Raw genomic sequence first — 15712 nt, 5'->3', positions numbered from 1 at the left:
TCCACTGTAGCATTTTACGCTGTGTGCCCACAATCAGGGTTTGCAGCGTTTTGGGCGCAGAGTGTTTTCCCTGCGTCCATAACGCTGCGTTGTGCAGTAGAAGCACAGTGGCAGGATTTTTAGAAATCCCGTGCCCACTGTGTTTCTTTTCTCCGCAGCATAAACCGACCTGTGGCGCAGCTTCCCGAGCCTCAGCATATCAATTTATGCTGCGGAGATGAGTGTTCTTTGCAGGTAGAATAAAACTAAAGTCCACAGCAGCCTGAACCCAAATCGTGGGCATGGGCAGCTGCGTTCTCCCGTGGACAACACTCACATTTCTGCAGGAGGCTGACACTGGGTACTAGACGCCGTGTCGCTGGATCATGGCCACATAGCCTAAAGGCTACTTTACACGCTGCGATATCGGTCCCGATATCGCTAGTGTGGGTACCCGCCCCCATCTGTTGTGCGACACGGGCAAATCGCTGCCCGTGCCGCACAACATCGCGCAGACGCATCACACATACTTACCTGCCCGGCGACGTCGCTGTGACCGGCGAACCGCCTCCTTTCTAAGGGGGCGGTCCGTGTGGCATCACAGTGACGTCACTGAGCGGCCGCCCAATAGAAGCGGAGGGGCGGAGATGAGTGGCCGGAACATCCCGCCCACCTTCTTCCTTCCTCATAGCGGCCGGGAGGCAGGTAAGGAGAGGTTCCTCGTTCCTGCGGCGTCACACATAGCGATGTGTGCTGCCGCAGGAGCGACGAACTACATCGTTACTGCTGCAGTAACGATAATCGAGAATGGACCCCCATGTCACCGATGAGCGATTTTGCACGTTTTTGCAACGATGCAAAATCGCTCATCGGTGTCACACGCAGCAACATCGCTAATGCGGCCGGATGTGCGTCACCAATTCCGTGACCCTAACGACTCCGCATTAGCGATGTCGCAGCGTGTAAAGCCCCCTTAACAGTGAGAAATTTGTTGCTACAGCAACATTTTTGTGAAGTACCTGTGGATTCAAAATGCTTACTATACTCCTGAATAAAATCCTTGAGGGGTCCAGTTTCCAAAATGAGGTCACTTGTGGGGGGTTTCTGATGTATAGGTACCCAAGGGGCCCTGCTAATGTGACATGGTGCGCGCAATTTACTTCAACTTTTCCAAAATTCAAATGGTGCTCCTTCCATTCCAAGCCCTCCCATTTATCCAAACAAAGGTTTTTGGCCACATGTGGGGTATCCCTGCGCTCACAAGAAATTAGATAACAACCTGTGGGGTACACGTTTTGTTGTTGCCTCTTGAAAAAGTGAAAAATGTGTCGCTAAATCAACATTTTTGTGAAAAAAATGAAAATTTCAATATGGCAACCTAAGCTTATCAAATTCTGTGAAGTATTCGTGGATTCAAAATGCTCAATATACACCTAGATTAAAGCCTTGAGGGGTCTTATTTCCAGAATGGGGTCACTTGTGGGGGACCTCCACTGCTTAGGCACCTCAGGGGCTCTCCTAATGCAACATGGCGTCCGCTATTGATTCCAGCCAATTTTGCAGTCAAACTGCACTCCTTCTCTTCTGAGCCCTGTAGTGTGCCCAAACAGTTGATTTCCACCACATACAAGATATCAACAAACTCAGGAGAAATTGCGCAATAAATTTCATGGTGATTTATTTCCTGTTACCCTTGTGAAAAAAAAAGCTACCTGGTTGAAGTAACAATTTTGTGGTAAAATTTTATTTTTTTATTTTCATGGCTCAACGTTATAAACTTCTGTAAAGCACCTGGAGGTTCAGGGTACTCACCAAACATCAAGATAAATTCCTTGAGGGGCCTAGTTTCCAATATGGGGTCACTTGTGGTGTTTTTTTGCTGTTTACGTACCTTAGGGGTCCTCCAAATGCGACATGGTGCCTGCAATCTTTTTCAGCCAAATTTCCTTTCCAAAATTCAAATATTGCTCCTTCCGTTCCAAGCCCTCCCATTTCTCCAAACAAAGGTTTCAGACCACAAGTGAGGTATCACCGCGCTCATAAAAAAGTGGGTAACAAACGTTGGGGTCAAATTTTTGGAATTACCTCTTGAAAAAGTGAAAAAATTGATGCTAAAGCAACATTTTTGAGAAAAAAATGAAAATTTTCAATGTGACAACGTAACGTTATCAAAATCTGTGAAGTACTTGTGGATCCAAAATGCTCACTATACCCCTAGATAGAAGCCTTAAGGGGTCTAGTTTCCAAAATGGTGTCACTTGTGAGGGGTTTCTGCTGTTTAGGTACCTTAGCGGACATGTAAATGCAACATGGTGCCCGCAATCTATTTCAGCCAAATTTGCTTTCCAAAATTCAAATATTGCTCCTTCTGTTCCGAGCCCTCCCATTTGTCCAAACAAAGGTTTCTGACCACATGTGGGGTATTGGCGCGCTCATAAGAAAGTGGGGAACAAGTTTTGGGGTTCATTTTGTTGTGTTATTTCTTCTAAAAGTGAATAAATTTGGGGTAGAGCAACATTTTAGGTAAAATTTTATTTTTTGCTTTTTTTCATTCCACTTTGCTTTAGTTCCTGTGAAGCACCTGAAGGGTTAATAAACTTCTTGGATGTGGTTTTGAGTACTTTGAGGGGTGCTGTTTTGAGAATGGTGTCACTTTTAGGTATTTTCTGTCACTTAGGCCTCTCAAAGTCACTTCAAATGTGATGTGGTCCCTAAAAAAATGGTTTTGTGAATTTTGTTGAAAAAATGGGAAATTGCAGATGAACTTTGACCCCTTCTAACTTCCTAACCCCAAAACATTTTGTTTCAGAAATTGCGCTAATGTAAAGTAGACATGTGGGAAATGTTATTTATTAACTATTTTGTGTGACATAACTCTCTGGGTTAAGGGCATAAAAATTAAAAGTTTGAAAATTGCAAAATTTTCAAAATTTTCATCAAATTTCCGATTTTTTCACAAATAAAAGCAAAAAATATCGTTCTAAATTTATAACTATCATGAAGTACAATATGTCACGAAAAAACAATGTCAGAATCACCGGGATCCGTTGAAGCGTTCCAGAGTTATGACCTCATAAAGTGACACTGGTCAGAATTGCAAAAAATGGCCTGGGCATTAAGGACAAAACTGGCTTCGTCCTTAAGGGGTTAAATAAACGTAGTGTGAAAGCAGCCTTAGGCCTAAGTGTTTTTATTTTAATGGAGGCGAACAGCCAGATTGAGAAGGGGTTGTCCAAGTAGTGGACAACTTATTTTAAGAATCAAATAAAAGTGTAGATGGTCTGCCTGTTTTTAGAAACCGATGATGACAAAGTGGATGCAATGCAGATAATACGTAAAGAAAAAACTCATTTTTTTCATGGAAATAAAAAAAAAAATGACACACATGCGTGAATATGGCCTTGGAGTACCATCCCCTCTCAGGCCTTAAGGTACACAGTTTCCCACTTACTTGAAATGCTGAATGTTTTGAAGGGATCATTATAGCATCGTCTTCCTTTAATGAGTGAACATCTTACGTCTAGCTAAACCGCTTTACTTTCTGCTAAACCCATTAATTCAAAGGTATTTAGTATAGAGTTGTGAAGAATCCAGTTAGCAGACTAGTTCATGCGGTCAGTGGCTTGGAGATTTGTTTTTATTAGTGTGAAGGACTAACCGGATTCTATCACACACATTTACCTAGTGTACAGTAGAAATAAAGCATGGGACTTCAGCCAGGTGCTATTAGTGTAGGGGGAATCGAAAAGGAGAATTTACGTGTTGCGCTACAGAGCAATGGTGGTGGTGTGGCTGTGCACTTCAGTGTTTCAGATAACTGCACAGGTTATTTCTTTACCTGTCTATATGTGCACACAAATATATACATTCATATACCAGGTAATGTGCAAGAATAAGATTAGTTCCTGAAAGGGGTCGGCCACTACTTTTACCCACTGATCGTGCCACTGGCCGACAGAAGTTCCTGGATGTTGCCAGAACACAGCAATTCTATCATTTTTCTAGTGGCCACGGCCCGGTACTGTAGGTCCAGCCCATATTCAATGAGTAGGGTATGGATTTCTAGTACACAGCCGTGGCTCTTCTGTGTTCTAGCAGCACTTGAGAATTTCCAGCTGGCGCTAGCAGCACGTGTCGTACCCATACCGTTCAGATATCCTAATGATATGCCATCAATAAATAAATAGTAGCCAATTCTTTTAAAAAATCTGGTAAATCCAACAAAGCAGCTCTATTGGGCCTACTAGTCTTGTGCGCAGGTGCGTGTTGCGGTCTCCACCGCATGCCTTTTAAGTTCTCCATCTTCTCTTCATTTGTGCTCCGATTCTGATATGCGAGAGAATGGGATCACAGGAAATGATAACAGAGTTTGAACCAAGTGGCCTTTGCATAATTTGAGCCAAGTGTCATTTGTACAAAATCGGGCCAATTATCTCGCGTGAAAGACGCTCGTGTGAGTGCAACCTAAATGTCAGTATTACATTTGCGCGACTGAGACAAAAAGCATGTTGGTGCCACCATAAAATTGGGATTTATAGTGTAGTAGACTATCTAGCACATGATAAATGAATGCGTTTATGAAATCACGTCTCTCTGTCCCGGAGTATTTCACTAGCTTCTGCCTTTTACTACCGCATGCATTTAACTTTACAGACATATATTTGCTTTCAGAGGTCAAAATCCACAGTCCTCCTAGACTTAACTACTTTGTTAATTGGCTAAAACAAAAAATGCACTCATGATATACCGTATTTTTTAGTGTTCATTCATTGTCAGGTTTTTTTGTTTTTTTTTGTTTTTTTTTTTTTTTACAATAGGATAAAGAGTTGCACACAAGTCACAATGTGTATGGGAATAATGAAAGGCAAAAACTGCTATGGGAATACTAGACTGAAAAATACAATGAACTATCTGAAAAAAGTGAAAAACATGAAAAATGGAATATGCATAACTGCTATGAATATGAATATTAGGAATATAAGAGATGTTTAGCCATTGTATTAATCAATGCAAAAGAGCCCCAAACCAACGCCAAGGTAATCTCTATTTTTGGGGTCCCTAGCCTATATGTAACCTCACCTGCAGTTAGACCCGCAACACACATCCGTTTTTTTTGTACGTGTGCGGTACGTATTTGCACGTACCGGAGACACGTACACACGGAGACCCATGTTATTCAATGGTAGATGGCACACACACGTAAAATCACACGGAACGTGTGTCCGTGTCGTAAGTACGTGTGTGCGCTTTTCTACACGGACGACATGTCCGTTTTTGGCCGGCAGCACGCAGGCACGGACCCGCTGTAGTCTATGGGTCCGTGCCTGCACGGACCGCACACGGAGTATGTCCGTGTTCAGCACGTATCGTCCATGTCCGTTTTTAATCACGAAATCTGAAACACTTGTTTCCAATTTATCAGGTCAATTGATGGCAAACAAAAACACCAGGATCTCATGATGAATGATTAAAGGGAATCTGTCAGCAGAAATTTTGCCCAAAAGCTAAAAGATTCCCCCTCTGCAGCTCCTGGGCTGCATTCTAGAAAGGTCCCTGTTATTATTGTGCCCCATGTGAGACCAAAATAGAGTTTATAAAGTGGTACCTTTCTGTATTCAGATACTGTAAATGTGACATGGGGGCGGGCTCTCTGGCGTCCGTTATTCTGCCTCCTGGTCCTGTATGCCGCCCCCCATCGCTCCTTTCCATAGCTGATGCACCGCCCACTGCTCCAGCCATCCCCGCGCATGCCCAGTGCCAGTCTCACGGGACTGAGCAGTGTGACCGCTGGTGAAGTGTGGCAAGTGATTATCGGCGGGGCTGTGATTGTTATCAGCAAGTACCCGCCCATAATCTCATGAGCGCGCAAACCTCTCCAGCGGTCACACTGTCCTCAGGGTAGTGCTAGACTGTATGGGCTGCTTCCAGGGATGACATCCCTTTTGTCACGTGATAGGGGCGTGTTCAAGTACATGTTTTTGCTTTTTTTTTTTCACGTACCGGAGACACGGGCCCACGTGGTCCTATGTATTGTTATTGTTTTGGACACACTTAAGTATTCAGGAACGGAACGTGAGTCCGTTCCGTACTTACGTGTGTCCGTTTTTAAAACCGCTGACATGTCCGTGTTGCTCCGGCAGCACGGGTGTCACACGGATGTAGTGTGGATGCGGGCTCGTGTGACACGCGCCGGAGAAAGACACGTGTCAGTGTAAAAATAATAAAAACACCTACTCACCTCCACCATACCTGCAGTCTCTGCCGCAGCTGTCCCCTGCATCCGACCCCCAGTGAATTTGAACAACGCTGCTTCTTCACTGGGGGCCGGAAGCAGCGTCAGCGGGGCGTGGCTTTGGCCGGACGCTGTCATTCAGCACCACAGACGGCGCCGGATCATGCAGGTAGGTGGGACTTTCCGTTCTCCGTGTGTTATAACGTATAACACACGCAGAACACGTACGTGCCACAAAAACGGCACACGGGGAGCAAACCACCCCTTTAACACGTACGTGACAAAAACATTACGTTTTGTCACGCAAGTGTGGCAGAGGCCTTAGAAAGCTCTGAAGTTGCAGAACATAAGCTTCCCAGTGTTTATGTATATGCATGTAGACAGAGACATGGATTCTGTAGATGCAGCCTGCTCCATTTGATTGAGGACAGGCGCAGATTGTGCCCTCGAATAGGCCTTCCAATATTCTGTGTCAAAATTCTAGCTCGTGGCTGTTCTAAGATGCCCGTCATCCACTCATACTTTTTTTTTTTTTTTATGTATTGGGTTATTTCAGGTTTTTTTCGCCTCAACTGATTAGGAATTTCTTTTGTTCTTTAGGCACTGGAGAAAGTGGAAAAAGCACATTTATCAAGCAGATGAGGATTATCCATGGATCTGGCTACTCTGATGAAGATAAGAGGGGCTTCACTAAGCTTGTGTACCAGAACATATTCACAGCAATGCAAGCTATGATTCGGGCTATGGAGACCCTTAAAATTCCATACAAGTATGAACACAACAAGGTAAGTGTCTGTATTCTCTTGGTGAACTGGAGAGGTGGCACATAAAGAATGTAAAATCCATCCTTGATAACAATGACACTCAGTTTTGGTTTTTTTTTGATACTCAATGCTGCAAGTCCATCTTAGAGATTTCACCCTACGCTTTCCTTAATCAGTGCTACCAATCTCAATACCTCACCACATCACATGGACTGGGGGAGCCAATACTTTATCTGCCAATTGGCTCTGCCTGAGGTTCTGAGGTGGGATTATCCTCCCGCATTATTCTCCTAAGGCTACATTCACATGACCATTCCGTTTTTGTGGGCCGCAAAAAACGGTACGTTTTTTTTTTTCACGGATGCATCCGTGTGACATCCGTTCCGTATACAGTCCGTGCGGCATCCGTGTGCCTTCCGTTTTTTTTTTTTTTTTGCGGACCGCAAAAAATGGAAGCAGCAAGAAAGATAAATAGATGAGTAGATATAGAGCTGGATGGATAGAGACGGATGGATAGAGATAGAGGAATGAATGAATAGACGGATAAGATAGATGGATAGATATATGAGAATGACAGACACATATAATGTCCTACCCCCCTGGCATATTCTAAGCTGGCACCCTTTAGTGACTTTCATGTGGCACTAAAGGGTGCTTAGCCTTGTATTTAGTAAAAAAATAAATAATTTAAAAAAAAAAAGACAACAAAACACAGGGTCCCCCTCAAAATTGGATCACCAGCCAAGGTAAAGCGGACAGCTGGGGTCTTTTATTCTCAGACTAGGGAGGTCCACTGTTATTGGACACTCCTCAGCATAAAATAGCAGGCTACAGCCCCCCAGAAGTGGCGCATCCATTAGATGTGCCAATCCTGGCGCTTTGCCCCAACTCATCCCGTTGCCCTGGTGCGGTGGCAAACGGGGTACTATATGGGGTTGATGCCAGATGTGTAATGTCACCTGGCATCAAGCCCTGGGGTTAGTGATGTCAAGCATCTATCAGATACCTGACATCGCCAACCCAGTCAGTAATAAAAAAAAAAAAAAAAGACAACAAAAACCGTTTTATTTGAAAAAAAAAACATTCCCTCTTTCACCAATTTATTGAAAAGAACAATCAAATCCGGGTCCGGTGTAATCCAATAAGGGAGGCCCACGACGATCCGTACCATAGTTACTGTCCCAGTCAATGAAGAACAGAATGTTCCCCATTGGCTGGGAGAGTAGTGCAGTGACCTAAGCTAACATCAATAGGTCAGCGCAGGTCACTGCAGGGGATGACCAGCGTTGCTGTCAGGAGGTTAGATGAGATCATTACCTGCTGTGACGTTCTCATGCATGCCTGACGTCAGCGCTGTCACTGACTTCCATTGTCCGCCGCATACACAGCGAAGAATCGCGGGAGCCCATGACGTCACCGCTAGTGACACTCGGGCCGCCCGCGAGACTTGATGTGAGAACGCGGCGGGCATAGAAGGCAGTAACAGCGCTGACGTCAGGAGTGCATGAGATAGTCAAAGCAGTTAATTATCTCATCTAACCTCCTGAAAGCAGCGCTCGTCATCCCCGCGGCTGCCCGCACTGCAGTGTGAGAAGCTGCTGATACTGCAGTGCGGGGCTGGAGCGGGACACAGACTGCACGGAGGTCACACGGAAGTGCTTCCATGCGGCTTCCAGGGATTTTGCGAACCCATTGACTTGTATTGAGTCACGGTCCGTTATTACGGAACAGAATAGGACATGTTCCATAATAACGGAACGGACATACGGCATCCAATGTGTTTTTTTGTTGTTTTTTTTTGTTGGATCGGATGCATACAGAAGTTCTTCCGTGTGCCATCCGATCCTACACAAAAGACATTGAAAAGATGGTCCTTTCTTTATCGTTCCTTTGGGAGACCCAGACCATGGGTGTTTAGCTTCTACCTCCGGAGGACACACAAAGTACTACACTTAAAAGTGTAGCTCCTCCCCCTGAGCTTATACACCCCCTGGTGAGCAGACCCAGCCAGTTTATCGCTTTGTGTTCAGGAGGCATACATCCACACATGCATTCTCATATGATTTTTTCCTTTTGGAAAGAGATTGAAGAGTGGGGTCCACGTCTGGACCCTCGGCATGTCCCTTCTCACCCCACTGTGTCGGTGGTGCTGTAAGGTTGATTCCTAGGCTGGAGCCTTTACATGCTGTGCTCCTTCACCATCCCTCCTGGGCTCTGGCTTGAAGTGGGAGCCAGCACGGTCTCCATGCTTGGCAGGAGACCGGTCTCCATCCGCAGCCCTTCAGGACCCTGCTGGACCGGAGCACTCATCCCCAGGGACTTGGCCCTGCGTCTCAGCAAGCTAAGTACAGGGGAGGGACACTCCCCACTGCAGTGTGTGTCCCCTCCCCTGTAGGTCTCTATGGCCCTCCTGTTCCCGCTCATCTCTGCTGAGGTGCTGTGCTTGGGGGTCCGGGCTTCGGGATCTGGAGGGCACACAACACCGCTCCAGCAGTCTGGTAAGCCACAACCGGTCTCCGGTTGTGGACCTATGTATATACTCTCTGGGGTTCATTCTCTGGCAGAGCCCCCACTCCAGCAGCATGTCTCACACGAGGAGCAAGGCCCCAAAGCTTTATGCTGTATGCGCTGCATGTAAGCTCCTGCTGCCTGAACCGAGCACCTTCCCACATTGTGATGCCTGCTCTAACTTGGCGGTGCCACAGCCTGGAGTCTCACCCCCAGTGGTTTCTCAGGCTGCTCCTGCTCCTGTGGCTGAACCCCCGGCTTGGGAAGAATCCTTTTCTAGGTCTATCTCCCAGTCTTTTGCTGAGTCCATGGGACTTCTGTCCAGGACGTTGATGAATATGCATCAGCCCCCTTCACACGGGTGCCTCTGCTGCTAGGGGTCCCTCAGGACCGGAGCTCACAGAGGATTCATCATCAGGGCCCAGACCCCGTCCTCCTAAGAAGAGACGCAGGGTTCCCTCTCCCTCTTCCTCCCGTGGCTCTGATTCCAGAGCTGACTCGCCGGATGAGGAGGATGCCTTTACAGAGGGCTCGGAGGCTAACTCCATGTGCCCCATTGATCTGTCCGAAAGGGACTCAGATCTTAGTGACTTGATTGCTTCTATTAATTCTGTACTGGATCTCAATCCGCCAGTATCAGAGGAGCAACCCTCTCTGGCAGAAAAGCACCAGTTTACCTTGCCTAAGAGAGCAAAGAGTGTGTTCTTTAACCACTCCAGTTTTCAGGCCGCTGTGACCAGGCCCAGGGCCTGTCCTGACAAGCGCTTCCCAAAGCGTGGTTCTGATGACCGTTTTCCCTTTCCACCTGAGGTGGTCAAGGAGTGGGCTCAGTCCCCAAAGGTAGACCCTCCGGTGTCTAGGCTCGCAGCCCGGACCGTTGTGTCGGTGGCTGATGGCACTTCCCTTTGAGATTCCACTGACCGCCAGATTGACCTTCTGGCCAAATCCGTGTATGAAGCGGCGGGGGCCGCGTTTTCTCCGACTTTTGCAGCAGTGTGGGCTCTCAAGGCCATCTCTGCTTCTCTAGAGGAGATGCATTCCCTCACCAGGGAATCTATGCCCGAAATGGATGCCTTAACTTCCCAAGCTTCGGCCTTTTCATCCTATGCCATGTCTGCCATGCTGGAGGCTTCTCACCGCACTGCGGTGGCTTCGGCTAATTCCCTCGCTATCCGCAGAATCTTGTGGCTTCGAGAGTGGAAGGCAGATGCTTCTTCAAAGAAGTACCTTGCTGGGCTCCCTTTTGCTGGGTCCCGGCTGTTCGGAGAACAGCTGGATGAAATTATTAAGGAAGCTACTGGCGGGAAGAGTACTTCCATGCCTAAGCCTGTCCAGGGTAGGAATCAGTCGAGGTTTCGCTCCTTTCGTTCCTCCAACTGGTCGTCCTCTAAGCCCTCGGCCTCGTCCGCTAACTCAGCCAAGGACCAGAAATCCAACTGGCGCACAAAAGCGCGTCCACAGAAGACCGCAGGAGCTGGTGCCACTAAGGCAGCCTCCTCGTGACTATCTGCCCGCTCCAGCAACGTCCTTAGTCGGTGGCAGGCTCTCCCAGTTTGGCGACGCTTGGTTTCAACATGTCTCCGATCAGTGGGTGAGAGATATCATTTCCCACGGCTACAGGATAGAATTCTCTTCCAGTCCACCAAACAGATTTTTTCTCTCAACTCCCCCCTGCTCCAAGGCCGCTGCCTTCTCACAGGCCGTGGCAGCCTTACAGGCCAATGGAGTAATTGTACCGGTTCCCGCCCGGGAACGGTTCAGAGGTTTCTACTCAAATCTCTTCCTAGTTCCCAAAAAGGACGGTACCTTCCGACCCATCCTGGATCTGAAGCTTCTCAACAAGCATGTTCAGGTGCGGCGCTTTCGCATGGAGTCTCTGCAATCAGTCATTGCCTCTATGTCCCAAGGGGATTTCCTGGCATCCATCGACATCAGAGATGCCTATTTGCATGTGCCAATTGCAGTGTCACACCAGCGTTGGCTACGTTTTGCAGTAGAAGGAGAAGATCACTTCCAATCCGTGGCTCTCCCCTTCGGGTTAGCCACGGCCCCTCGGGTATTCACCAAGGTCATGGCAGCAGTGATTGCAGTTCTGCACCTCCAAGGGTTGGCAGTGATTCCTTACCTGGACGACCTTCTAGTCAAGGCTTCATCCAGCGCAGACTGTCAGCGGAGTGTCTCGCTCACTCTCTCCACTCTAGCTCAATTCGGGTGGCTGGTCAATCTTCCCAAATCCACTCTGACTCCGACCCAGAGTCTCACGTACCTAGGGATGCAGTTCGAGACCTTGTCGGCACTTGTGAAGTTGCCCTTAGTCAAACAGCAGTCCCTCCAGCTAGCGGTGTGCTCTCTGCTGAGGCCCCGCCGTTATACCCTCAGGCGTCTGATGCAGGTGCTGGGTCAAATGGTGGCGTCCATGGAGGCTGTTCCCTTTGCCCAGTTCCATCTGCGCCCCCTGCAGCTGGACATTCTCCGCTGTTGGGACAAGCGGCCTTCCTCCTTACACAGGTTAGTGGCTCTCTCGCCACAAACCAGGAGCTCTCTTCAGTGGTGGTTCCTTCCTGGCCCCGTCCTGGGTGATTCTCACCACGGATGCCAGTCTATCCGGCTGGGGAGCGGTATATCTCCACCACAGAGTGCAGGGCACTTGGACTCCGTCCGAGTCAGCCCTTTCAATGTGCTGGAAACCAGAGCCGTGCTTCTAGCTCTCCTAGCTTTTCACCACCTGTTGGCGGGCAGGCACATTCGAGTCCAGTCAGACAACGCGACAGCGGTTGCCTACATCAATCACCAAGGCGGGACACGCAGCCGCCTGGCGATGTTGGAAGTACAACGCATCCTTCAATGGGCGGAGGACTCCAAGCCCACCATATCTGCAGTCCACATCCCAGGCGTGGAAAACTGGGAGGCAGATTATCTCAGCCGTCAAACCGTGGACGGTGGCGAGTGGTCCCTGCACCCGGCAGTGTTTCAGTCAATCTGCCGCAAATGGGGCACTCCGGACGTGGACCTAATGGCATCCCGTCACAACAACAAGGTTCCCGTTTACGTGGCTCGCTCCCACGACCCTCAGGCATTCGCCGCGGACGCACTGGTTCAAGAATGGTCCCAGTTTCGTCTGTCCTACGTGTTTCCCCTCTAGCTCTCTTGCCCAGGGTTCTGCGCAAGATCAGAACCGGAGGGCTGTCGAGTCATCCTCATTGCACCGGACTGGCCCAGGCGAGCTTGGTATCCAGACCTGCTCCATCTGTCCGTAGAGATGCCGTGGCATCTCCCGGACCGTCCAGACCTACTCTCACAAGGTCCGTTTTTCCGCCTGAATTCAGCGGCTCTCAAATTGACGGCGCGGCTCTTGAGTCCTGGATCTTGACGGCTTCTGGTATCCCTCCTGAAGTAATCTCCACTATGACTCGGGCACGTAAGTCTTCCTCCGCTAAGATCTATCACAGGACTTGGAAAATTTTCATGTCCTGGTGTCGCTCTACTGACCATCCTCCTTGGCCATTCTCCTTGCCGACCCTTCTGTCTTTTCTACAGTCCGGTCTGCAGCTAGGACTGTCCCTCAACTCTCTCAAGGGACAAGTCTCAGCTCTGTCAGTTCTGTTCCAGCGGCGTCTCGCTCGGCTGGCTCAGGTCCGCACCTTCATGCAAGGCGCGTCTCACATCATTCCGCCTTACCGGCGGCCCTTGGATCCCTGGGACCTTAATTTAGTTCTCACGGTTTTGCAGAAACCCCCCTTTGAGCCTCTTAGGGAGGTCCCTTTGCATCGTCTTTCACAGAAAGTGGTTTTTCTGGTGGCCATAACTTCCCTCAGGAGAGTCTCTGATTTGGCCGCGCTCTCTTCGGAGTCACCTTTTTTAGTTTTTCATCAAGACAAGGTGGTTCTCCGTCCGACTCCGGATTTTCTTCCTAAGGTGGTCTCTCCTTTCCACCTTAACCAGGACATTACCCTACCTTCCTTTTGTCCGGCTCCTGTTCATCGCTTTGAAAAAGCGCTGCATACTCTGGATCTGGTGCGTGCGCTCCGGATCTATGTATCTCGCACCGCTGCTCTTAGGCGATGCACTTCTCTTTTTGTGCTAACCACAGGTCGGCGCAAGGGCCTCTCTGCTTCTAAGCAGACCTTGGCCCGTTGGATTAGATCGACCATTTCGGACGCCTACCAGAGTTCTCGGGTGCCTCCCCCGCCGGGGATCAAGGCACATTCGACCAGAGCTGTTGGTGCCTCTTGGGCTTTCAGGCACCAGGCTACAGCTCAACAAGTCTGTCAGGCTGCCACTTGGACTAGCCTGCATACCTTTTCGAAGCACTACCAAGTGCATGCTCATGCTTCGGCAGATGCGAGCTTGGGCAGACGCATCCTTCAGGCGGCTGTCGCCCATTTGTGAAGTTAGGTTCTGCCTACTTCTTGCCTTTTTTCGGTTTATTTCCCACCCAGGGACTGCTTTGGAACGTCCCATGGTCTGGGTCTCCCAAAGGAACGATAAAGAAAAAGAGAATTTTGTTTACTTACCGTAAATTCTTTTTCTTATAGTTCCGTATTGGGAGACCCAGCACCCTCCCTGTTGCCTGTTGGCAATTTTCTTGTTCCGCGTGTTATCACTGGCTGTTGTCGTGGACAGAGTCTCCGGTTGTTCCGGTTTTTGCTCTGTTCTACTTGTGGGTGGCTATTCTCCTTCAGCTTTTGCACTAAACTGGCTGGGTCTGCTCACCAGGGGGTGTGTAAGCTCAAGGGGAGGAGCTACACTTTTAAGTGTAGTACTTTGTGTGTCCTCCGGAGGCAGAAGCTAAACACCCATGGTCTGGGTCTCCCAATACGGAACTATAAGAAAAAGAATTTACGGTAAGTAAACAAAATTCTCTTTTTCCGTCGGTCCGCTAAAAAACAGGAACTGACCAGGACAAACGGAATGGTCATATGAATAAGCCTTAAATAAGAGGAGAAGATACTAAGCATAATGCCTGGATGGCTGACCTGTCATATTTATCAATTGGATGGCCTCATTCACACTGCTGAATCACATTATTTGTGTTGTGTTTTACATAATTTTTAAGGTAAATCCAAAACTTGGTGTTTTGAAATATAATATTGTTTTTGTTTCTCATCAACTCCTTGTTTTCATTTTACTTCGGATAGCACTATTAATCTGCAGTTCTAGGGTTAATCTGCAGGTTAATATGGTTTAAAGCGTGGTTCACTACTTAGCTTTACTAGCCACATCGATATAACGTTGAGAAACAAGGCTTCTCTCAAATAACTTGTGTTGTCAATAGTGCTTGTGAGTGGCACTATTGTGGTCCGCTCATCCCTATTGTGTGACCCCCCCGGGCTCTGTGACCTCTGAGATCCAGTGATATCATGTCAACTTACAGACATCACCGAGGCGGGCCCCAGTCTTCCTGAGTGACTGGGCTGTGGGTGGAGTTTCACTGCTCCTCTCCACCCAGCATCGCTCCTGCTCTCTCCTTCGCTGCAGAGCACTGCAAGCAGAAGCAATGCTGGGCGGAGATGTGCAGAGACACTCCGCCCACAGCCTAGTCACTGAGGAAGACTGGGGCCGGCCTCGGTGATGTCAGGTCAACTGGACGTTGACGTGACATGACCGGATTTCAGAGGTCATGGAGCCCCAGGGGATCACACAATGGGGATGAGCGGACCGCAATAGTACTGCTCAGAGGCAGAATATACTACACAAGATATTTGAGAGGAGCCTTGTTTCTGAACATTATACCGCTGTGGCTAGTAAAGATAAGTAGTGAACCACCTCTTTCAGTACGGAGGATGGCTACTTTCTTAAAGTGCAGCATCGGTAGAAAATGAACTTTATTCCTAACGGGAGCCGCCAGCTGTCAGACAAACAGTCATGCCGGTGTAGTTCCAGTCACCATTCCCAGCACCGAGAGCGGCACGTGAAAGAACGCCCCGGTGCTTAGACAGCCAGCTCTACACTGATGCTCTGCATAGCCAGCTGTGAAAGTGCTGGGGTGTGCTTCCAGCCGCCGCTCATAGTATAAGGAATGGTAACTGTAGTTGGGCTGGTACGCCTGTATGACAACGGCTCCCAGGAGGAATACAATAAATTTTTTCTTGGGTGCTGCACTTTAATTACTGCAACTTGCAGATTAATCCTTTGTGTGCAGGTTAATAGTGATATCCGAGGTGTCAGGTCCCCTTTAACCCCTTAACGACCTTGGACGTACTGAGTACGTCATGGTGACATGGTGCTA

The 15712-nt window shown here is 48.4% G+C and overlaps 1 protein-coding gene across 1 annotated transcript in view; it reads left to right on the top strand.

Moving 5' to 3' along the window:
* The window catches only part of LOC142245467 (guanine nucleotide-binding protein G(q) subunit alpha), a 165731-nt gene that overhangs the window by 69236 nt on the left and 80783 nt on the right, over positions 1-15712 (top strand). Inside the window, exon 2 of the mRNA XM_075318195.1 lies at positions 6812-6996. Coding sequence (XP_075174310.1) covers positions 6812-6996 — 185 coding nt within the window. The remainder of the gene's footprint in view (positions 1-6811; positions 6997-15712) is intronic.

This window comes from Anomaloglossus baeobatrachus, chromosome 1 (assembly GCF_048569485.1).
Source record: "Anomaloglossus baeobatrachus isolate aAnoBae1 chromosome 1, aAnoBae1.hap1, whole genome shotgun sequence".
Lineage (NCBI taxonomy): Eukaryota > Metazoa > Chordata > Amphibia > Anura > Aromobatidae > Anomaloglossus > Anomaloglossus baeobatrachus.
The sequence above is the reverse complement of the archived record's forward strand: the minus strand, read 5'-3'. Positions and strand labels throughout refer to the sequence as shown.